Source organism: Pisolithus orientalis, assembly GCF_024613125.1.
Source record: "Pisolithus orientalis strain OTSU chromosome Unknown F5J12scaffold_29, whole genome shotgun sequence".
NCBI lineage: Eukaryota > Fungi > Basidiomycota > Agaricomycetes > Boletales > Pisolithaceae > Pisolithus > Pisolithus orientalis.
Window position 1 is genome coordinate 250,674 of NW_026260810.1, and position 23,162 is coordinate 273,835.

The following is a 23,162-nucleotide window of genomic DNA, read 5'->3' on the forward strand; positions in this document are numbered from 1 at the left end:
GAAATATCCAATCAGGCTGATCTCTTTGACAGGATCCCACCCAAAGGTGGATTAGCTCCCAGTTTGCATCTGGGCTGTCAGTTGGCTTTCCCAATCATATCCATACTGATATTGATACTGGACATCTTGTTTCACCTTCATCAGCCAATATAGCATCCAAATTCACCATCATAATCAAGGCAAAGCACCCAGGTAATGTTGCAGCAGGAAGGGAATGTGCAGGCAGGGATTGAGCAGTAATAAGAAGGCAGCACCATGCATTGTGCAAGGCCAGTGTAGTTGCATTTGTATTTATGCCCTGACATATGTTAAGGTACCAACATCAATAGAGCTAAATGATAAAGCGACTTGCACTAGTGGTGGCATTTCTAACAACTGACCTCATACTGTGAAATCAGCAACCTCCAGATGGCCAAGGGAAGCACTCAAAAGGGTATGAAAATGATTGGTCCTACCCTGGGCTATCAGGTGAAGCAGCTAGAGAGATGATTTCATGAGTTGTGGTAAAAGAGGGAGGGTTAATGGTACAAGTCCAATGTTTGTCATTGTTTACATACTGACAAATCATCTGGAAGATCATATAGTTTATTATGTAATCATATTTTCCCATCCTTCATGCCCTCAATCCCATCAAAAGGTCACTTTTCACTATTTCACCAGTCAGGGGCAAAAGCATTGCAATGCACTTTTTGGAAAGAATAGGGTGTATCTCAGCATGTATTGATTTGTTTGGACTGAACCTTAGTGCTCTGGCAAGCTTAGAGCCACCCCTTTCCAATGGTATAGGTATCATGATGATCTGTGCAGAATAGCCTGAGCTACATTGGCAGCAAGTCACACCTCACAAACATTGCAACACTTTTGTCCCTCACTGTATACTGCATAGCTGTCATGACCATGACACTGACATAAGCCCCTAACACCTACTCCACCCTCTTCCAACATGTTCCCACGCTTCTCTGCCCTCTTCCGACGCATTCCCACGCTCCTCTGACCCTCCTGACACCTCTCCAAGGTCCCCTGCCCATGTTCCAACCAACTCTGCTCAACTCCACCCTCAGGCTGGTCACATGGAGGCCAGACCTTCATCTGTGCCCCCTCTGAAGCCTTGTTGGCCCAGTGGGCTGTCAGACTTGTGGCCCTGCATTCCAGATAGGGTTCCACCCTCGTGTTGGTTTTTTCTCCATTCTTCCACTCCTTTGGTATTTACCCTCTCTTCCTCATTGTAGTAGTTTCCTTGTCTCAGTTAAGGTCCCCATCACCCCTACCCTCTATCCCTTGTGTCAGAGGGACTGCTAACCTGTTATACACTTATTGGTTTGCATTCTGCACTGCACTGCCCTTGACCTACATCATATATAAGGCCACATAGCACTCTGATGTAATCAGTATGAATATTGAATAAAGTCCCCACCTTTGACTCCCTCTCAGTTCTCTCCAGAGTTTCATCTCCACTCCCTCTGAGTCTGCTCCACCTCTGAAATATGAGGGCTGAGCTTGTGCAATGGGGCAGTGCACTAGCTGAACCCAATGCCCTCTAATCTGACCTCCAACCTCTGACCTCTGACTCCACCTCTGACCTCTGTCTCTGAAACTTTCCTCCATACCCCTCCACTCACTGTTCATTGAACATCTTGCCACCCAGTGGTTGGATTTGATTTGGACTTTGACCACTGTACTCCGCAGCCCAACCCACTCCTACTCCACCCTAAGAGGAAGTCAGGGGTGTTGTGTGACCTTGACAATAGCCAACAAAGAATTCTGCAAGATGTTCTATGAAGGGTGGAACAGATGCATCATGAATGGTCACTGCATTAAGGGGCTGTAAGTCATGTGCAAGGTGAAGAGACTTTCCATCTTTCTTTACTACACAGAACCAGTGAGAGTGGTAGGCCACTGTGGAAGGCTCATACATGCCAGATTTGATGTGATCTTTGATAATGTCAATGACCTGGGCATGGATTGCACCTGGAATAGGTATATTGCACTGGACCCAAGGTGTGTGCAGGATCATGGGGATCTTCACAGGGGGAAGGTAGTGTTTGTCTAAGTGTCCATGCTCTGTGATGTCCCAAGCAGATGCAAGCTTGGGGACTGAAATGAGTCATGTTACAAGTTTAGTTCCTCCAGCCAAAGCCAGTCTTCTGGGTCAAGATTGAGTGCCATGGCCCACTCAGCAGTGAAGTGAATGCCTGGAGTAAAGTCTGGCAGATGTGTGGGTAGTGGTTGGAGGCCAGTGAGTGGATCATCAGGCAGACTGTGCATGATGTGGAACTCTTCTGCCATTGGGGAAGGCACTGTCCAAACCTTCTTGCAACTGGCTTGTACATGAGGGTGTTGTTATGTTTCACCCCTATTGTTCCTTTACAGTTACTTTGGGTTTGATCCATTGGACTACTTTTCCTTTTTGAGCTGTCTTCTCTTTGACCCAACAGCTCTCTGTTTCCACCACTAGCATTATCTGCTCAATACATGCTTAGGACATGTGTCACCATTGTTCAACCAATGGTGTAGTAGTCTCATTACTTGCAGACACCTCATGGTCCATTCCTTGTACAGTATTTAGTCTGTCAGCTCAAGTCCTGGAAACACAGACTTGAGCTGCTCAATCATATGCAGTGTTCTCTCAGAACTTTGCCCTCAGTATCCCTAATTAGGATCACTCTTACTGGCATTGCCCACATCCTCTGTCATTTACAGAGGTTACTGCAGCCATTGCTCAGTAGAAACCATAGTCTGCATTTGAGCTCTCCCTATGTCTTGACTTCAGTCAAGCATAACAAAAGCTTAAATCTACCAGCCTTTGGCTGAAACAGTCACTGTTTAGTGTACCACCATGAACCCCCAAAATAATCAATGCTGGGCACTGTTGCAACCCACTCAAGAAGAATCATTGTCTGATGAAGAACTAGAGAGCACTGTCACCAACAACTCCTCTAACAAACCCAAACAACCAGATAGAGGATTCACTTCTGGTATCCTCTTGAACCTCTTTACCCAATCCCTTGCCATGCTTGGTACTCCCATCCCACCAGTACCTGTCACCACTTCCCCAACACCCCCACCTCTACCATTGACCACGATGTCCAGTTCATCATCAAAGGCAATGGTTGGCACCACTGCCACCAAAGCCACTGAACTGAAGATTGGCACTCCATCCAATTTTGATGGTGACCAAAAGAACACCATGAGCTGGCTGTACTCCATACAAACCTACCTCTTAGTAAACAAAGAGATTTACGACAACAACACCAAAAAGGTCATCTATGCCTTGTCATATATGAAGAAAGGTGTTGCCCATTCCTGGGCAGCTACCTTCCAGAAGACCTCCCTGGAAAAGAACCCCCTGAGTTTTGGTACTTGCACCAATTTCATGAAAGATTTCAAAAATTCTTTCACCTCCTCTGACACTGCTGGTGCTGCAATTACCAAACTATGCACCATGAAACAGAAAGAAGCAGTAGAGCAGTATATCACTGGTTTCCAAACTGCTGCTGCCAACTCAACCATCATGGAAGATGTTGTGTTGATCAAGTTCTTTTCACAAGGACTCAAGCCATTCATTGCCAACAGAATCCATGTGATGGAAGCCACTCCAACAAAGATCACTGAGTGGTACACCCAAGCACAGAAGTTCAATGCCAAGTGGAGGAAAGTAAATGAACTTTCTGGAAAGAAGGAGAAGAGGACATTCTACCCCAAGAACAACCTCTCTGAAGAAAAAGATCCCAATGCCATGGACATGGATGGAGTGAGACTCTCCAAAGAAGAAAGAGACCATCACATCAAGGAGGGAAGATGTTTCAGTTGTGGAAATAAAGGACATCTCTCTCAAGAATGTCCTGATAGAGGAAAAACTCCTCAAAAGAAGATAAAGAAGATCTGCAAAATTGTGGAGGTTGAAGAAATAAGTTGCTGGTCCATCCATCACTCTCATAAACATTGCTAGAGCACTTGGAAAGGATTTTTAGAAGGGAACTCTACATTGATGCCAGACATTCCCAAAACTAAGGACAGTTCTATCTCTGTTGTGCCTGTACTAGTATCTTCCACTCCAGATTGTACTATGCAAATCCACATCACCCTTTACACATCAGAAAGAACTGAAAAAGTCATCAAAACCACCACACTGGTTGATTCTGGTGCAGAAATTTCTTGCATTGATTGGGGATTCATGCAAAAACATTGAATCCCTACTCAACAACTTAATGAACCCATTCTTGCTAAAAACACAGATGGAACTTCAAACTCCAAGGGAAAGGTCCTGTTTTCCACCACCCTCTACCTCAGGATAGAAGGGATTGTCCATCAAACCTTCTTCCATGTCATAAATTGTGGAATGGAGAACATCATCTTAGGCCTCCCCTGGCTTCAAGAAAATAACCCCATCATTGACTGAAGAATGGGCACCCTCTCTATTGATGAAAAAACCAACAGGTCTAAAGAACTGAAATGCAACATCTTTGCTCTAGTGGTTGAAGAGCCTGTCATAAACCTTGTGTCCCTGGTTGAAAAGAAGGGGATAAACAGGTTTATGGACTATGAAGATCCAGAAGATGAAACCATCTGTGCACATTTCGTGATGTCAGTTGGAAAACTGGTAGAAGAAGCCAAGAAGGTTAATCTGAACAATAGCCTTCTTTGAAAAATCACTACAGCCACTGAATTAGCTCAAGAAGAACACAAGAAGAAGCCCAAGGCCATTCTCCCCAAAGACTATAAAGAGTTTGCTCAGTCTTCAAAAAACCCTCTGATGGAGTTCTCCCCCCATCATGACCATATGATCATGCCATCAACCTTGTAGAGGATTTTGTTCCCAAGGTGGCCAAATCATACCTGCTTTCTCCCTCAGAGAGAGAGTCTGCAGAAAAGTTCATTGAAGAAAATCTTCATGAAGGAAAAATCTGTCCCTCAAAGTCTCCCCAAGCAGCACCCTTCTTCTTTGTAGGAAAGAAAGATGGCTCCCTCCAACCCTGCCAGGATTATCAATATCTGAACAAGAATACCATGAAGGATGCCTACCCCCTTCCCCTCATTTCAGATCTTGTCAATAAACTCAAAGGAGCAGCTATCTTCACAAAAATGGATGTGCAGTCAGGCTATAACAATGTCTGCATCAAAGAAGGTGACCAGTGGAAAGCGGTGTTCATCACACACAAGGGCCTCTTTGAACCAACCATCATGTTCTTTGGGTTGTGTAATTCCCCTGCCACCTTCCAATGCTTCATGAACAATTCATTCTGAGACATGATTGCTGAAGGATGGCTGATCATCTACGTGGATGATCTCCTCATCTTTTCCACTGACCTGGAAGAACACAAATGCAGAACTCATCAAGTTCTTGAATGAATGAAAGAGTTGTCACTTCCTCTTAAACTAGAGAAGTGTCATTTTGATCTAACTGAGGTTGAATACCTTGGAATGATCATCAGAGAAAACACCATCACCATGGACCCCATCAAGGCCCAGGGAATCGCTGAATGGCCTGTTCCAAAAAAGGTCAAGGATGTGCATTCCTTTCTCAGATTCACAAACTTCTACAGAAGATTTGTTCTGTATTACTCAGATATTGCCTGACCTCTGATTTGGTCCCTTGGACCTGGTCAAAGAAATGCCAAGATGCCTTTGACATCCTGAAATGGGTCTTCATGGCACAACTGACCCTCCAAATGCCTGACACTTCTCAGCCATTTGCAATAACCACAGACACATCCAAGTATGCAACTGGAGGTGTCCTCCTTCAGGAAGACTCAAATGGCCAGTGGCAACCCTGTGCCTTTATCTCTCAATTGTTTAACCCTGCCAAATGAAACTATGACATCTACGATAGAGAGCTGTTAGGAGTCATTCATGGATTGAAGTCCTGGAGACACTATCTCCATGGATCCCCATTCCCAGTCAAGGTCTTCACCAACCATAAAAACCTAATGTACTTCAAAGCACCACAAAATCTAAACCATCACCAGGCACGCTGGCTACTTGACCTTGCAGACTTTGATCTGCAACTCAAACATGTCCCAGGCAAAGACCTGGCTGCCCCTGATGCACTATCTCACCAACCTGACCACATCCCCAATGATGATGATGACAACAAAGGAGTTACTCTCCTTCTGCAAACTCTGTTTGTTAACCTCATTGACACAAACCTCACCCAAACAGTCACATCCTCCTCTATGAAAGATCCTGTGGTCCAGACGGTGCTCCACACTATAGAAGATGTTGACATGCCATTCCCATTCAAATCCCACCTCTCTGATTGGAGGTTTGATAATGGAGTACTGCTTTACAAACATAGGGTTTACATCCCAGATGACCCATCCCTCCACTGAACTGTGGTGTCCAATCACCATGATCATCCCTCTGCCAGACACCCTGGTGTCCTGAAAACCCAACAGCTCATCTCATCAGAATTCTGGTGGCCTGGACTCGCTTCCTTTGTCTGAAAGTATGTTGAAGGCTGTGCTGTTTGCCAACAGAATAAGGTTAACACCCACCCAATGACACCACCCCTTATGCCTATCCCTTTGACCTTGACCTGTCCCTTCCAACAGATCTCTTGCGATCTGATCACCAATCTTCCTCTTTCCAGAGGTTATGACTCTCTCTTGGTTGTGGTAGACCATGGGCTTACAAAGGGGGTAATTTTAACACCAACCAGAAAAACTGCCTCCATGGCTGATATTGTGACTCTCTTTTTCAAGAAAGTCTACTCCTGTTTCAGTCTCTATGATAAAATCATATCTGATAGAGGACCCCAATTCACCTCTGCCTTTGCAAAAGAACTTGCCTCCCTTCTCAGCTACTCCCTCACCTTGTCTACCATGTATCACCCTCAGACTGATGGAGAAACTGAACATGTTAACCAGGAGGTTGAAACCTATCTTCAAATCTTCTGTCAGAATGATCCTGCCTCATGGGTGGATAATCTTCCCATGGCAGAATTTGCACATAATCACCATCCTCATTCTGTCACCCATCAATCTCCATTCTACCTCATGTACAGGTATGAGCCAAAACCCTTTCCATCTCTTATTGCAGAAACCCTCCTTCCTGCCACCAAGTCTAGACTCAAGGAACTTTGAAAGGCTAGAGAGGAAGCCCTAGTGGCACACCATCTAGCCAGGAAGACAATGAAAGACTGCCCATCACAACCCTTCTCCCTGTTCCAGAAAGGAGATAAGGTTTGGCTCGAGGCATGGAACTTGAAGTGTTCCCACAAAAATAAAAAAATAGCCCCAAAATGAGAAGGACCCTTTACTATCTCCAAGGTCCTATCCCCAATCACCTCTCACCTTGCAATTCCCACATGATGGAAAATACATAATGTCTTCCATGCTTCTCTCCTGACACCCTATTGTGAAAATGACATCCATGGACCAAACTTCCCAGCCCCACCACCTGATCTGATTAATGAAGAAGAAGAGTATGAAATAGAGGTGATAGTTGGCCATAAAAGGTCCAGCATGGTCATGCCTTTTTAATCAAATGGAAGGGTTACCCTTCATCTGAAAACTCATGGCAAAAGCAAACACACCTTGAACACATGGATGATACGCTCTCTGCATATAAGAAACATTTCCCCAGAGATTTCCCCCCTCAGAAACTACCCACTCAATGTCCCACTCACACTGTCAGAAGACTTTCCATCAAAATGCCTCCTCACCACTACACCTACCCTTGTGAACCTTCCCATCACCACACCCCCTTCACTCATCGACAGTGACAGCCTGCTGGTGATCAAATGATCACTTCCTACTGACTCTTCATCACCAACCCTGCCATTGTTGGCACCATCTACCATGAGGTTGATGAGAACTCTCCCCTTGACCTCATCTATCATGCCACCATCCAAGCCCTCCAGCTTGAGGAACTCTCTAGATATATCAACCAACAGAACCCTCTTCTGTCCCCCACTCGTACCATTCTCAATGAAATAGCCTATGAGCAGGTTCCCCTGCTCCTCCGACTCTTTGATATCCTTGGAGGAGCTGATCTTATTTACAATGTTTGTCAGTATCTGACATTGATCCCTCCCCCTCCCCCTGGGTCTAGAAGGCTGTTGACTGCAACCTCTCCTCCAATCTCCTCCATGTCATCCTCACTACCAGTGTCATCACCATTGTCCTCCCATTCCTCCCATTCATCTCGCTCTCTCAGAAGAGCTGATTGACCTCACACCTGCTGCTTGTCTGGCACTAACCCACAACCTTGCAAGTCACATGACTCCCCATCTGAAGTTGACCCCAAAACTGCTTTTGGTGTCTCAAGAGCTGAACTTGATTACACCTTAAACATCATTGAGACTCTTGCACAACTACCCCCATCCCCCATCTTAAATGCTATGACTGAGGCTGAATGCCCTCTTACCCCTTCCAACCTGCACTACTGTTCAATGTGCTTTGTCTGTCACTGTCTCAGACACATTCATGTCAACTGTGGACTCTATGAGTGTCCTCTTTGTCACACCACTTTTCCTGGGCACACTCAAGCCCAATGTCCATCTTTACACCCTCATTGTGTGTTACAAGAAAGAATTACCACCCCTGGAGTGGTAGACAATTGTACCCTCATTGGGAGCAAGGATGACGATTTGTATGATAACAACTTTGATTTCGATGACTCCACCATCAGCAATATGACCAGAGAACCTCACAGAGAGTAGTTGAAGTCAGAGACTTCAACACTTAGAAAGGGGGTAATGTTACATTTCACCCCTATTTTTCCTTTTATGGTTACTTCATGTTTGATCCACTGGACTACTTTTCATTTTCGAGCTGTCTTCTCTTTGATCTGACAGCTCTCTATTCCCACCACTAGTGTTATCCACTTGATACATGCTTAGGACATGTGTCACCATTGTTCAACCAATGGTGTAGTAGTCTCATTACTTGCAGACACCTCATGGTCCATTCCCTGTACAGTATTTAGTCTGTTGGCTCAAGTCCTGGAAACCCAGACTTGAGCTGCTCAATCATATGCAGCATTCTCTCAGAACTTCGCCCTCAGTATCCCTAACCAGGATCACTCTTACTGGAATTGCCTAAATCCTCTGTTGTTTACAGAGGTTACTGCAGCTGTTGCTCAGTAGAAACCATAGTCTACATTTGAGCTCTCCCTACATCTTGACTTCAGTCAAGCATAACAGGTGTGAACCACAGAGTCTAGTTCATAAATGCTATTAAAGGTGGCTATAGCAGAGGGGTTTAGTATTGTCTGAGTGGAGGAGAGGAAAGCAAAAGTAGGAGAGGGTATTCTGGCAGGTATATTCTGCAATATGGATGCGGCATGTGGGCTGAAGTTTGTAGAGGTGAAGGCTAGGGAAGATACTGTGGGGCTGAGGAATGGATAGCAGTGGCTGAACAGGAAGCAGGATGTTTTAGTAGGCTCTCCCTGACCATTTAGTGGATCATCAATATCCATTTGACAATACTCTGGTGACTATGGCAGTGTTTGCCACACTTACAGTGTGGGCAGCCCTCACACCATGGGCACATGGGTAGAGCATATTCATGGCCATTGTTCAGGTCATGAAGAGTGATCTGCTGTCTGCCATTGGGATAGTCATTTGTTACCACACTCATGAGGCAGATGAATGGATGACCAAGAAGCATGTTGAAGTTGGTGTGCTCAATTACCTGAACCTGGAGCATGACTGGCCCAGCTCTGGAGTTGTGCCTACAGTAGTGTCCTTAGACATGTTAGCAGAGGTTATACATATCTCCACCATTTCCAAAGATATCAACTCTGTTCTCACACTTGCTTAATGTGCTCAGCCACACAATTCTGCCTTCCAAGTTTGGAAAGGATCCTTGCACCCTATGCATTTCTACAGCACTCCATCCATCAGACACTCATTTCACTAAGTCCATCAGATATGGCCACCTCTTCATTGATCATCTCACTTGTCTCTTTTGCCAGAGACAGTGGCTATGTATATCTGCTAGGTGTTCCCACCAGCTTCTGTCCTGAAGCCCCCTGGTTCATTCCATCATTGTGAGCCCCATCCCATGCAGCTTGGTCAGCATGTTCTCCTTGTCAGTATGACTTCCAGAAGGACATTCTTTGGTCATGTCAGGTCTGTCACCCAGTTACAAAGTCTTATGTGGTCATTTTGGTCTCCCCACTTGAAGAAGCATACAGATCCTTCCTCCCTGCTCCCTGCAATGTCTTTATTCCAATCTTGTCCATCACTCTCCCCACATTGCAACAGCTGCAGTATAATCTACTGTTCTCCAGCCTCCCTGATCACATCCATGACAAGTATGACATGCATCTTGCCTTTTTACTGCAAGACCCAGCAGAAGACATCCTCCCTTCTCCCTCTCCTCCATCAGAACCCCATTCACAAAGCTTTTTATTAACTTCACTGAGAGGATGAATGGGTGGGAGATGTGATTACCTATGCTCCCATTGCCCCAACACCCTAGCCCTTTGACACCTGACTCATGCCATCCTTTTCTGGAATTAATACTTCCCTGTCTGGAAACATTGTCCATCTGTCACCCCATCTTTGGATCTAGTGATGTCTCTGCCAAGATCTGACATGCATTGCTACCCCCTAATGTGATACCAGTGCACTTACTCAGGTTCTGACTCATACTGTGATATTTTGACTGACCTTGACTCATTTGTTGTCAATACTTACCAATCTTCTATGCTTGCTTACTTTTCATTTCTCACTTACTCATCATGATTACTTGTTGCTTACAGTCCTTACTCATTACTTACCAAGTTTTTGTGCCTCATTTGTCATAGGCTGCACTCCCCCCACAGTATATAAACCCCCTGTACTTAGCTACAAAAATCAATCAAGATGTCACTCAGTAATCAGTCAGTTCATCTCAGTCATAACTCATCATCAACAGTTGAGGCTCATTCAGAAGAGTCTATCTACCTCCATTCATCTGAAGTGTCATCTATGCTTGGTCAGCATTTGATTAGTCATCCTCCCACTCCTGCATAACTCAACATTGACTTGTGCCAGGACTCCTTTTGGCTGAATACCTTCACTCTATTCACCACCCCCTATCAAGTCCATATTTGTTCATCTACTCCTGCATAACTCATTGTCAACTTGTGCCAGGAGCACATCCCATTGAAGATCCTTACTCTATCCAGCATCCCCCTCACAATCATTACTCTTTCATCTTCTCCTGCATAACTCATTGATGACTTGCACCAGGAGCACCTGCTAATGAAAACTCCCCCCCACATTAGATTCTTTCTGCCCTCCAGGTTCCACAGAGGCAAACCACCACTTGCACACATTTTGTCTTTGGTGTTGGATTTGTTTGGTTTTCACCAGCTTTCCACACTTTGACTCACATCAGTGTGAACTATGGAGAGCCAGTGATAAATATGATCTGTGATGGCCCTTGGGAAGCCATTAAGGAACATGGAGTCCTGTTCTGTCTCTGCAAGCTTTTTAGTTTTAATGAGGAGAGCAGAGATCTTAACAAATTTCCACTGGTATTCTCCAAGGTTGTCCTGGTTTTGCATGGGCTTGGACTGATATTCTTCAACAAGGTACTGCAAATCTGCATGGCAGTAGCAGTCATCGCCTTCACAACCAGGACACAAGCCCTTAACTGTGACTACAAAGGCATCCCAGTCATTGGCCACAGGAGCAGCTTCCAGAAGTGTCTGCCAGACCTCAGCTTCTTCAAGGTCAGCATAGTGGATTTCAGCTCTGATCTTGCCATGGTCATTGAGAGCAGTCGGAGTACCAAGGAAGTTGATGTCTTCAAGGTAGCATGGAAGCTGCATGGGGGAATTTCTGCTAAATTTAGGTGAGTTCTGTGTACTGTGGAGTGGCATCTGAAATTGGGGATTAGCCATTGGTGTGTTCACTTGTGGCAGCAGTGCTGGATTGGTAACAGGAGGAGCAGGTATTGGCTGTGGATGCAGAGTGGGTGGTATTGTGTGTGAGCAAACTGGCAGAAGTGTTGGCAGGTTACTAATTGGCTGATTGGCGGTCTGTGACTGAGTGAGTGGTCACAGCAGTGTGGCAGATGTAGCTAGGATTCTGGGTATAGATTTGGAGGCATCAAAGAGGCAGGAAAAGGGGGGCATCAGTGATGATGAATCAGATGATGTGATGGGTGTTAAAGGTGATGGCAGGGTTTCAGGTCTTCAGGGAGTTGAGTGGATAAAGCTATTGGGAAAATCAGGGAAAGTGAGATCCAGGTGATCCAACACAATGGATATCTGATCTGTACCCATGGGATATCAGCAGGTAATTGCATGTGATTCTGTGTTGCAGGTGAAACAGAGCAGAAAAGTTGGAGTCTGACAGGTTCAGGTTGTGGAAGTGCAGGCATAAATTTTCTAGTTCAGTGCATTCAGCAGTGTGCCTGAGAAACCTTCTGGAAGCAACAGCAGAATCCCTCATGGTGGGCTCCAGTTGTAGGAAAAATCCAAGTAGCTGTATAATATGAGCTAGATGGCTTAGATAACAACAATAAAATGAAGGGAATGAATTGCTCTTCCCAAGGGATTCTGGACTGTCAAAACTAGAAGATGGGACCCTGCACTTTGTAGCAGTAGTGTTTTGTGGCATGTGTGGCATGTTCTGCAGAGTAGTACTGGCAATGCAAGTGGTGTGAGTGGTATACATAGTTTGTGCATGGCAGTTTGTGAGATGTGCAGTGTAGACAAAGTGAAAAGGAAATTCATGGTAACCTTCCAAGTGCCAAAAGGTATCATTCTGTACCTAAGTACAGGGCTTTATAGTCCAGGCAAACCCAGAACCTAAGTAAGACAAGGTACAGGTAAAGGAAAGCCATGTGACAGCACATACACATAAGACAGGGCCACAACAGGGGCCAAGGGTATACTACTAGCATAAAGGGAACAGAGACTGTGATGAAGGAAAAGAGTCTGAAAGAAAGGAAGTGACTGGAACACAGCAGCCATTGGTATAGCAGTGCACAAGAGGGAGTGAGGGCTTGGGAAGGTAGCAAGCAAACAGCAGTGGGAGTGAGTGGTCTGGGGATGTAATGATAGTCACAGAATGGTCAATGATAGGGGCTTACATGTCTAGGGAATGTGGATTCCTTACACCAGGACAAGAGTCAGGGATAGACTAAGGCTCACCCTTACCTATTGAGTAGACTTGGAGGATGATACAGGGTTGAGGGTAATACTAAGTTGATATTCTGACTGGAGTGCTACAAAGTATGTACAGGGGTTAAATACATGAGGCCAGTCTAGAGTAACAAACATGAAGCTGGACTTGTTGGTAAGCTATTAGGAAGATGATTACCAAGGGGTGGACAGCCACAGAGGCTGTGCTGAGACTAATAGCCAAAGCCTGGGTGACCAGCATGACTGGAGTTGGACACAGGATTCATACAGTAAGCAGAGATCAGGCAAGAAGACTAACTAAACAAAGCACAAGCATCAGACAACAGACTGGAGTTATGTCCAGCCAGACATGGACCTGGGAGGACCAGGGTGGAGCAGCACAAGGCCAAGAGGCCAGAGTGGACCAGAGATAGGGGTAAAACACCAGACTTGAGTTATCTAGGCCAGAGTTGGGTTATTTAGGGCTGGAGTTGGGTTTTTGAGGTTGGACTAGGTTTGGACCTGACCAGAGATAGGGGCTAGGGGTCCAGACTGGACCAGGCTTGGGTCCAAGAGTCATGGATGTGACAAAGAGGCACAAATGATACAAATGATATCATGGCCAAGAGCAACAGGATCCCTGGCAAGGGCCTGAAGATACTCTGCCTTGTTCACCATGTTGTTGAAAGTGCTAACCCACATGTCTGCAATGGCAGTAAAGTTGGCATTGGTGTAATTCTTGATGATATGGGTAATGCAGATGTTGATAATATGCAGGAAACAGGGAATATGATGGTCAATGGCATTGAACTGGATTTCACACTCATCAAGAAGCTTTGCCAGCTCATGCATGGCAGCAATGTTGTGCTTAGCATTATCATAGTGAAGTGACCAATCTATTGAAGATTCATTAGCAAGTGAGTGTGGTGCATGCATAGACATGCATGTAAGTCAGTGGCATACCTTGGAAGTCACCCCAGCACAATCGAGCAGGTCAAAGATGGTCCTGGCAAGTGCATGACCTGTGTGCAAGTTAGGGAATTACTGAAAGGCAATAAGAGACACCTTCATCTTGAGTGAGCCACCCTCAATGGCAATCCAGTGTGCTGTCAGAGCAAGGTAGGGGTGGTAAGAATCACTCAACCAAATATTGGTAGTAAATGAGATTCTCCCTGCCACATCCTATTGTGATGTGTTAGCTAAAACTTAATCAATAGGGTGTAGGACTGGGGTACTTGCCACAAGGTCCTGTTTCATGACCTTGAAATATCCTTCCCATGCTTGGAGGATTAACTTGCAAAGCTTTGTGTGGTGAGGGATGTCAGTCTCATGAAGGTCCTGGTATAAGTGGAGAATAAATTTGTGGAACTCAGGACAGTCAATGACATTGATAGACTGTAATGAATTTGTTAGCACAGTTAGAAGCTTCCCAGTACCAAGGGAGAGTACTCACTTGGTTGTCCACAACAACAAACTTTACTAGGTACTCATGCATCAAAGTGATGCTGAACTCAGCATGGTTCATCTCAGGCCCTTGATGCAACAGAAGAAAAACTTGGGGGAGGGTGTCCCCATGGTTGAGACAAGGAGCATGTGAAAGATGGTTGAGTTTGTGTCCTTGTTGGACTGCTTCCAGAAGTGCCTTGAATGTGTAGCCCATCTTGAAGGTGGTCCAGACCAATTCAATCTGTATAGGCCAACCATCCTTTTGGGCAAACTTGAAGTATTCATCTAAGTGCCACTTGGCAATGTGGCCACAAAGGGTGGCATCCCCTGAGCCAGGGCTGTATTCATACTTGTGATCAATCTCTGCCTGCTTTCTATGATGAATTTCGCTCCTGTGATGCAATTCAATGAGATAACTCACTTGCAGTGCATACAAACTGACTGTGCATCCTTCAGCTTCCTGAAGAAATACTGTACATCAGAAGTGGTTGGCAGTGCTATGGTGCTCCTTCCAGTTGCCAATGAACTAGCCCCAATGGTGTTACCAGTGTTACTTGCATTAGGAGTTGTCCTTGAGGCCAATGGAATGGCATCTGTGCTGGGAGGGGTTTGGACAGTCAGTGTAGTGTAAGCAGCAGTGGGGAGACTGGGACTGCAAAGTTGGGCCTGGGTGGGCTCATTGGCATCCTCACCATCACTACCCTCACTGATGTTGAAGAACTCTCCATTGTCAGCACCATTGCAAACCAAACTGGATGATGGCAGTTACAAATACCCCTGGCTTGTGTGGCTGCATCCCCAGCTTCAGCAGCAGGCTGGAGGCTGGAGTTATCAATACAAGCAGTGGTGTGATGATGGCCTGGGCAGTGAGGAGCTCCACTGGCCATCTGCATGGGTCCTTAAATGACAGTTAATGAAAGATGGGTGAGTAACAGTTCTGGATCAAATGACTTGAGAAATACTTATGTCCAAGGCCCCAATTTAAACCCTTGGAGATCACTGGCAATTGTGTGCTTGAATTTTGATAGACTGGCAGCAAGGTTGCTATCTTGTATGTATTCCAAGTGACAAGAGCTGAGAGTACATGCAGCACAACCCAGGCATTAGAGTCTGGGTCACAGCTGTATCTGAGTGATTGCTTTCCTTGTCAAGACTATCAATATTCATCATTATTGCAGAACTTACCATTGTCTTGATTGCCTGTCTGAAAAAAGGGCTGCTGCCTGGAATTAGGGATGGTACTGATGGTGGGCCCAGGTAGGGAAAAGGTTTGCAAATTGCATCCCTTGGTTGAAATGCCCCCAACCAGTCATCTTGAGGTCTGGACCCTGGAAGCTTGCCTTGTCATCCTGGGAAGGGTAATAGCTACATTCCATAGGGAGTGCTGGAGACATCAGTCTTACAACAATAGACTTGTGTCATGCTGATGGGAGTCCACCATGTGAACCAGATTGTCATGCATAAGTCATTCATCCTGCATGTGGAAGTTCCTGGAAGTTGAAATTGCATTCTCCAGACCCAGACTACCTCCAGATGCCTTTGACCTCACTCCCCCAAGTCCTCAGCCCAGTAATGAATATTGTTCATATAGATGGAAAATTCAGCTTGAAAGAGATGCTTGGTGCTGGCTCACATGGTGTGTCCTAAAATCAATATATGATCATAATCATACTGTTGACCATTGAGTGTGGATTTCATTCTTAGCAGTTGTATAGAAAAAGGGTGCTGTAGGCAACCTCAGTAGTGAACAATCTACTAATGTATTAGATATACCTGTAGGCAACTACAGGGAGTCAGTAAGTAGAATACTGTTAATGAATGGTGATCTTACCCTCAGTAGTGAACAATCTACTGAGGGAACAGTGTAATGACTGTGTAGCAAGTGCACCCAAACATCACACCAAAAGAAGTGAGAAGACAGGGGAGAATATATCTCCAACAAGTTGTATATTGTGCCTGAGATCTCATCAGCAACCAGGATGTTGCTGTGAAACTTGAGCATTGTACCTGGGCCCCATCCTCTCTAGAACATGAGTACCGGATTTTGAAGAAACTGTTGTTGTGAATTACAAGCAGAAGTATGGGAAGTGCTTCAGGTGAGTGTCTATGCTTTGTTGACACACCAGCTGCCCACCCTGTGTGTAGTCCATTCACCAGACCATTTTCACCTCAAAGTCCAAAGGAGCTGTCAGGCTTGAGGTACATATCAAACTTGACACTGAAAGACAGATGGAAATCACTCCCTTACTGCACAAGTTGTACAACACAGCAAGTGGTCCTGCAAACATGTAGTACAGCATTCCCCCATATCTGATAACTAAATTGGTTTCCTTGGGAAGTGTCTTCGCTCGGTGGATGCCCTCCAACAGAGCATGCGAAGATTCCAATGCTGCAGTGCATCATCAAGTATGCCCCCTCCATAATCAGAGAATGCTAACCTGGAATGATGCCCTCGAGCTGAGTGCACAGAGTAAATCCTCTCAAAGCTTCCTCGTGCATCGCAATGATGTACTCAGCCCGTTTGCTGTCCTTCAACCAGGAGTGTTCCGGTCGAACACCAGGATAGTCCAATCCAGCACTGATAGAGTACATCTCTACGATTTGAACAGCGGGATCTTGCAGAACATATGTCCGAACTCCATGCAAGACACCCGGTTTGCCTCTAACCAGGGTAAGTGCTGTGACGATCACCGTCGATACCTTGCCGGGAGTTAGCACACAAGACGATAAATTCATCCATACACACACCCTTGCCTCCGGCCTCAACGCCACCGAGGTGCACAGATGTATCCGGAATGAACTCGTAAAAGGACCCAATGGCATTGCTGCCGCCTCCAACGCATGCGACGACCACACCCGGAAGTTTCCCTGTCCCCTCCTTCATCTGTGCTTTGATTTCACGTCCGATCAGCATTCGATAGTTGCAGGACTATAGTCGGGAATGGGTGAGGGCCGAAACAGGATCCGATGAGGAAATGGGTTGTAGCAAGGTTCGTAACTCAATCTCTCACTGCTTCGTGAACAGCATCCTTCATTGTCTTCGAGCCCGACTCGATGGCCACGACCTAAGTAGAGCTTAATTAGTAGCTTGATTGATTTGCATGGCAAGTTGAGTACCTTGGCGCCAAGCATCCTCATACGGAAGAGGGTTAGAGCTTGTCTCCGTACATCCTCGACAGTCATATAAATGACGCACTCCTATCCCGAAACAGGCACACACGGTCGCAGACGCCTGACCTACATTATCCGGCACCAGTTTCTGCATCAATGCGAGTTTTTCGGAGACGTTTAGTCAACAGGATTTTGGTTGACATTCAGCCCAAAACATTGAAAGGAACAGGCAGATGCACAGCTGGCCAACCGCGTTATTGATTTTATGTGACCCTGCATGAGATCAGACCGATTGAACTGCGCGATTAGTGGACACGTACAGATTCCTCTCGCTTCAGCCTAAATCTGTGCACCATTAGCATACTTGGTCAGACCCTCTGCAAAATACTGTATAGCTTGGAAGGGCGGCTCATGTAGCCACTAGTGGCTTTCGAAATCAGCTCAGAACATTGGATCATTCCGTGTAGCGTTTTGAGCCTCCTCTAGCTCGACGAGACAGTCGAAAAGTGCTTCCGGTACATACGTGCCATCAAACTGGCCGAAACGCAAGGGGAGAAGTGTCACTCCAGTCGGTCGAGAGGCATCCCGGCAATGACCGGGTAATGATATTATGAACTTTGAACTCCAGCAGTGGACGAGTTGGAGGGTGATGATTCCTTGAGTCCTCTGCAGATGTTCTCGACTACCTGAGGAACTTGACCTGCCAGCGGTTCTTTGATAAGGGAGGCTATGCGACTCCCGACGAAAACTCCGAAACCCACGGCAATGGGTACGAAAGTGTGCTTGCGGATACGAGCGATGATGTCGGGAAGCTCGCTGTTCACTGAACCCATTGATAGAAGAGCCGGTGGTGCCCATCTGGGAGATGCGATATGCATTTTCCGAAAACGATCAACTGACATAAAGGAAGAACTTACACACGAGAACGACTAAATGAAAGAATCTGCGACGGAAGCCATGTGAGGAAGTCAGTGCAGGGACGTCGGGCTATAGGACCATCAATGAGTTCTCTTCGGCCTTCATGATCTAAAATGGCATGTGCTACTAGACCCACCCCAGTGCCGGGCACAGATGCACTGGTAGTGATTCAACAGCTTCTTGTACGTTCTTCCTATTCATTGACTTTAGGACTTTGACATGCAAAGAACAGGAACAGGAACCCCTAGGACCAATCACATCCCATACATATATTGCGTGGTCAGTATGTAGGCAGTCGAAACCTATCACTTCAACAAGATAACTTCAATTCACGCTTTAAAATGCTTATTCTCTTCTGTAGGTGCGACAAGTCGCTTGGAATCCGTCAGCACCTCACTGATACACTTTCTAAACTTGCCGGGTCAGGTGTGACATCCCTCGTCCCAACTACCATTGCTCCGTTCCCCCCCATCCCTCCGCTCACAAGAGCCCTCCAGACGTCCAGCCTGCATCTCGTCGGATAATGGTTCATTGCGACGCTCCGCCCAGAACGAATGCTGTGACATAGTTGTTGTGGATCAAGACTAGTAGCCCGGCGCTGGCATCGGGAGAACAGTCAGCTGCGATAAATACGAGCAGTGTGATGCCAAACAGAGAGAGGAGACGAAGTTGGTCGTGGAATATGTAGATGTACCTACCCACTTGTATCGTTTGCGTCTGTGCGCTTCGCCATTTCAAGGCACGAGGTGGGAACCAGAAGCGATCTATCACAGTACACTAGCATGATATATTCATCTGTGTGCACCCTCGCCTCCTGCCTCAACGCCCACGAGGTGCACAGATGTATCTGGGATAATCTGTTAAAAGGACCCATGCTGGCACCAGCGCATGCAATAGCCACATCCAGAAACTCTCCTGTCACCTCCCTCATCGGTGCTTCGATTTCACCTCTTATCAGTCACGGCCAGCATACGGGAATGCATGAGGGATCCAACTGAGGAAGTGGGTTGTTGCAAGGTTCGCATTCCAGTCTCTCATCGCTTCATTAACAGCCTCCATCAGTGTCTTCGAGTCAGCCTCGATGAGGACGACTAAGCGCATCAAATTCAGCACCTTGACAGAGTTACATGAAGACGAATTGGGTACCTTTGACAACAGGATCTTCATACGGGAAATGTTCAGAACTTGTCTCCATGCATTCTAGGCACGCATATAGATTACGCATTCCGTCCGAAACGGACACACACAGTCGCATCTGTCGCACCATGCTACCCAGCACCCGTGTCTGCGATAATGCGATATATTTCAAAACACTTGGCCGACATTCAGTCTATAAGGTTCAAAGGAACGGGAATACACACACCTGGCCAACTGCGTGATTGACTTGATGTGACCCTGTACAGGTTGCTGCAAAAGCATGAGATCGGGTCAGTTGTACTGCGCGATTGGCAGACACCTACAGATCCCCCCTTTGCAGCCAGATCTGTGCGCCATTGGCAGAGTTAGTCAGGGCTCTCTGCAAAGTATAACTTGCAAGGGCAGGTGAGGAACTGGACCGGCCAGGCAGGGAGACTATGCAACTCTTGACGACGACGGTGGCAAAGTGAATCGCGGATATGAACGATGGAATTGAGAAGTTCGCTGGCCATGAACCCTTTAATGAAAGGCTCAGTGGTTCCCATCTCAGACAGGCGACATGGGTACTCCGGTAACGTCGAGCTTGCATAAAAGCAAACCTTATATGAGACAGGAAGCCGGCGCATCGATGTCAATGGTGCCACGCGAGGGATGACGCCATAGGCCATCAATGAGTTTGCTTTGGCACCCGGATGTCATGACCTGAACTCGCCCAGCTTCCGTGCATTTCCCGCGAAAACTAAATGCCTCTTCAGGCTGGAAGTCTTCCATGACGAATCCGTTAGCACCAGCATCGCAAGTGCCCTGTCTGTGTGTCTTGGCGGTATGCAATTTAGGATAGGGATGTAATAACCTGCACAGGTTAATATAAGCACGAACAGCCTCATGAAGTCCCATACTTGACTCCACTTTGAGGAGCGTCGTAATGTGTTCCCTTCAGGGATTTGGAATGAACGGACTCGTAGGGTTAGTGTCTTGAACGCTGCGATGGGATTGGAGAACGGAACACCAACTTCGAAGACATCTGCTCCCCCAAGTTCCATCGGCGAAAGGACGGGGATGGCACTGTCCCAGCGTGCAGACGGGCGTGGTTCCGAATCTCGGCGTGGTCATCGCATCCGGGTTCGAAGGTTCCGTTCCGGGACAGCAGAGCGCCCATTCAGAAACTGGCGAGTCCATCGACGCGACGAACACCAGCCGACGACCCTCGCGTCTCCATCGAAACTCACGGCGGCCCTCCGTAATACCATCTCGTCAAAAACCACAATGCAGGCGGTCCACAAGTGCCGCCATACCTCGTGATCATATTTCTTGCGCCAGTACCCTTGTTTCTTACGGCACGGCATGAAAGGTTAGTATGGGTGTATCGTGTGTTTCTCTACGCTGTAATGCTAGGTTTGGCTTCGTATGCGTCATTTCGTGCAGCTCGACCTAGCAGACTATGCGTCTACCATCGACCTTCAACTTGCAGCTGCCGTTCAGCTCGAAAATTCCAGAACAGCAGACAAGTGAAAACGCCTGTGTATTCATCACATTTCGACTCTGGAGATGAGAGTGAGGACGACGATGAATGGGATTACGCGATGCAACTACATGGCGAGGGAAAATGGGGAACGATCGACAGATGCCTCCCACCGAGAGCAGGTAACCAGTGCTTAGGGAAAACCTTCATGATCGTATGGTGGAGTTGCGTAAGATTGATGGAGACGAGCAGGGAAATGATTTGTTGGAAGGACAAAGAAAACTGATGTGCCGTCCTTCGGGACATGCATAGGAAAAGAGCCGAGAAGGAGAAAGCGACAAATGAAAAAGGATGTAGATGCAAAAACCAGTCTATCAAGGTGCAGTGAAGGTATACTATGCTGCGAGAGTGTCTACCTGATGAGAGAGGGCAAGAACCAACTATGTCCTCGTGAACGACACCGGCACCTCGAGCAACTGCGAACAGATCGATTATGGAAGCAGGAATGGAGCTAAACTTTTCATGTTGGCTGTGAGTGCGAACGACTCGTCGTTCAGATAGATTCTTACGCCATTTCCCATGTGATTTAGAACGAGTTGTTGTTGTTAGCGAGAAAGATCGGATTGCGTTGGTCATTCTGGCGATTCTGGCAGTGAGTTTCCGCTGCCGTGGCCTGGAGGGGAATGCATCGCTTAAAGAAGGCACCTTACTTATATCCAGGCTGATGCACAATCTCCGGTCGACGAAGACTACCCCTTCTGCCATTCCTGTTTGGATATGCATAGCAAAGAGGTATGTCCGTATGCTGTTGCCGTTCGGGCAGTTTCGTTCGACGCTGATCGGCCATGTGCAGGACACAAGTAGCTCCGGCCAAAAGCGATCCACGATAACGAGCTTGTTGACGAGCTTGCGAACGACTATATGCACCTTGCTTGTGTCAAGTTTATCAATTTCCGTCTGTCTGTCCTTGTATGTATCAGCTGGCGGTTCGTGGTTCTGACCTAGCGTTTCAGATAAAAGCCTGCGTCTCTCCGATGGACACTCTCATATGTTAGACGACGGTCTCAGCTGTAAGTGGTCTTCCGCATTCCCACTTACTCAACACTCAACTGCCGCATTTACCTTTCTCAAATACTTTGTACAGATAAAAGCATGGGAAAAGGTCAGCGCAGGAATGATGGAAGTGTACGCAGCGGAGGTACTAGGCAAACTTCCTGTCATCCAACACTTCCTCTTCGGGTCTATCCTACACGAGGGTCCTTCTGCGCCATCTGGGACAGGCGAGGATAGCGCACATCATGGACATATTCATGAAGGACGGGGTGCTTGTGCGGGATACCTATCCAGAGTGCTTTTGCTACGACGCAGGCAACATGATCGGGGACCTGGGATACAACTGGTTTCGTTGGGTACTATTGCTGACTCTAGTGTAGCAACGCACAAGGTGGAATGTTAATTCATGCAGTTTCGTCACTGAGAATGCGCATGTTACTCCCTAGAGTCAGACAGCATTCCGCTACTAGGAAAACAAGCAGGTGTTTGACAATTCGAAGCTCAACAACGTTACAACCACAATATTGCACCTCTCAAGCTCCGGATACTCGTAAACCCATGTGTAAGAGCGAGGGAAAAGTCTACAAGGATATGGCAGTTCGCTAGCCAACGAGATAGGTATGTTACCGACTGAACTGGTCCGGTAGAGTCCATCATCTTTTCGTTGAAAAGCGGACATAGGAGTTAATCTGATCCTTTGCGGATTGATACCTCCGCTGATAATAGACCTAAGAAGTTCTGCGCTTCCCAGAAACATCCTCCAAAGGCTCCTCCCTCCAACGTGCCAAAGCCGCCACGCAATCAGGGTGAAGGAAAACCACTGCACTCCGTTCGAGGCGATCCTACATGCCCTCATAAAAAAGGCTAGCTGAGAAGCATCAACTCAATGACCATGGATAAGCCGCACCTAGTCACCCCAAGCGCAATCGGGTGTGAATGCCAACCTTGTCTCGAAGGACCGTCTTGGCAT

General features: G+C 46.7%; 5 protein-coding genes across 5 annotated transcripts; 1 reads left to right on the forward strand and 4 right to left on the reverse strand.

The window, feature by feature from the left end:
* Positions 1 to 14,106: 14,106 nt before the first annotated feature.
* Positions 14,107 to 14,361, reverse strand: F5J12DRAFT_724743 (uncharacterized protein; the record flags this gene model as incomplete). Its single annotated transcript, XM_051741561.1, has 2 exons — positions 14,107 to 14,247; positions 14,293 to 14,361. Coding segments are annotated over 2 exons (210 nt in total), but the record flags the coding sequence as incomplete, so codon positions are not given.
* Positions 14,362 to 16,603: 2,242 nt separating this feature from the next.
* On the reverse strand, positions 16,604 to 17,701 carry F5J12DRAFT_285402 (tryptophan synthase beta subunit-like PLP-dependent enzyme). The gene is made up of 4 exons (XM_051738739.1): positions 17,629 to 17,701; positions 17,260 to 17,576; positions 16,950 to 17,211; positions 16,604 to 16,900 (listed from the first exon to the last, which is right to left on the reverse strand). Exons 2-4 carry the CDS (start codon positions 17,332 to 17,334, stop codon positions 16,662 to 16,664), a joined length of 576 nt encoding a protein of 191 aa, XP_051597418.1. The 5' UTR covers positions 17,335 to 17,576; positions 17,629 to 17,701; the 3' UTR covers positions 16,604 to 16,661.
* Positions 17,372 to 18,152, reverse strand: F5J12DRAFT_848503 (uncharacterized protein; the record flags this gene model as incomplete). The annotated part of the gene is made up of 4 exons (XM_051746443.1): positions 17,372 to 17,438; positions 17,511 to 17,576; positions 17,629 to 17,709; positions 18,150 to 18,152. The coding sequence occupies 3 exons, from the start codon at positions 18,150 to 18,152 to the stop codon at positions 17,511 to 17,513; spliced, it is 150 nt and encodes a 49-aa protein (XP_051597419.1). The 3' UTR covers positions 17,372 to 17,438.
* A 1,309-nt stretch (positions 18,153 to 19,461) lies between these two features.
* F5J12DRAFT_848513 (uncharacterized protein) lies at positions 19,462 to 20,365 on the reverse strand. The gene is made up of 5 exons (XM_051746444.1): positions 20,071 to 20,365; positions 19,995 to 19,996; positions 19,904 to 19,947; positions 19,687 to 19,853; positions 19,462 to 19,631 (listed from the first exon to the last, which is right to left on the reverse strand). The coding sequence occupies exons 1-5, from the start codon at positions 20,264 to 20,266 to the stop codon at positions 19,495 to 19,497; spliced, it is 546 nt and encodes a 181-aa protein (XP_051597420.1). The 5' UTR covers positions 20,267 to 20,365; the 3' UTR covers positions 19,462 to 19,494.
* Positions 20,366 to 20,664: 299 nt separating this feature from the next.
* On the forward strand, positions 20,665 to 22,595 carry F5J12DRAFT_784790 (uncharacterized protein; the record flags this gene model as incomplete). Its single annotated transcript, XM_051743097.1, has 8 exons — positions 20,665 to 20,917; positions 20,950 to 21,028; positions 21,149 to 21,321; positions 21,730 to 21,791; positions 21,860 to 21,931; positions 22,004 to 22,108; positions 22,195 to 22,209; positions 22,284 to 22,595. 8 exons carry the CDS (start codon positions 20,665 to 20,667, stop codon positions 22,593 to 22,595), a joined length of 1,071 nt encoding a protein of 356 aa, XP_051597421.1.
* Positions 22,596 to 23,162: the final 567 nt, after the last annotated feature.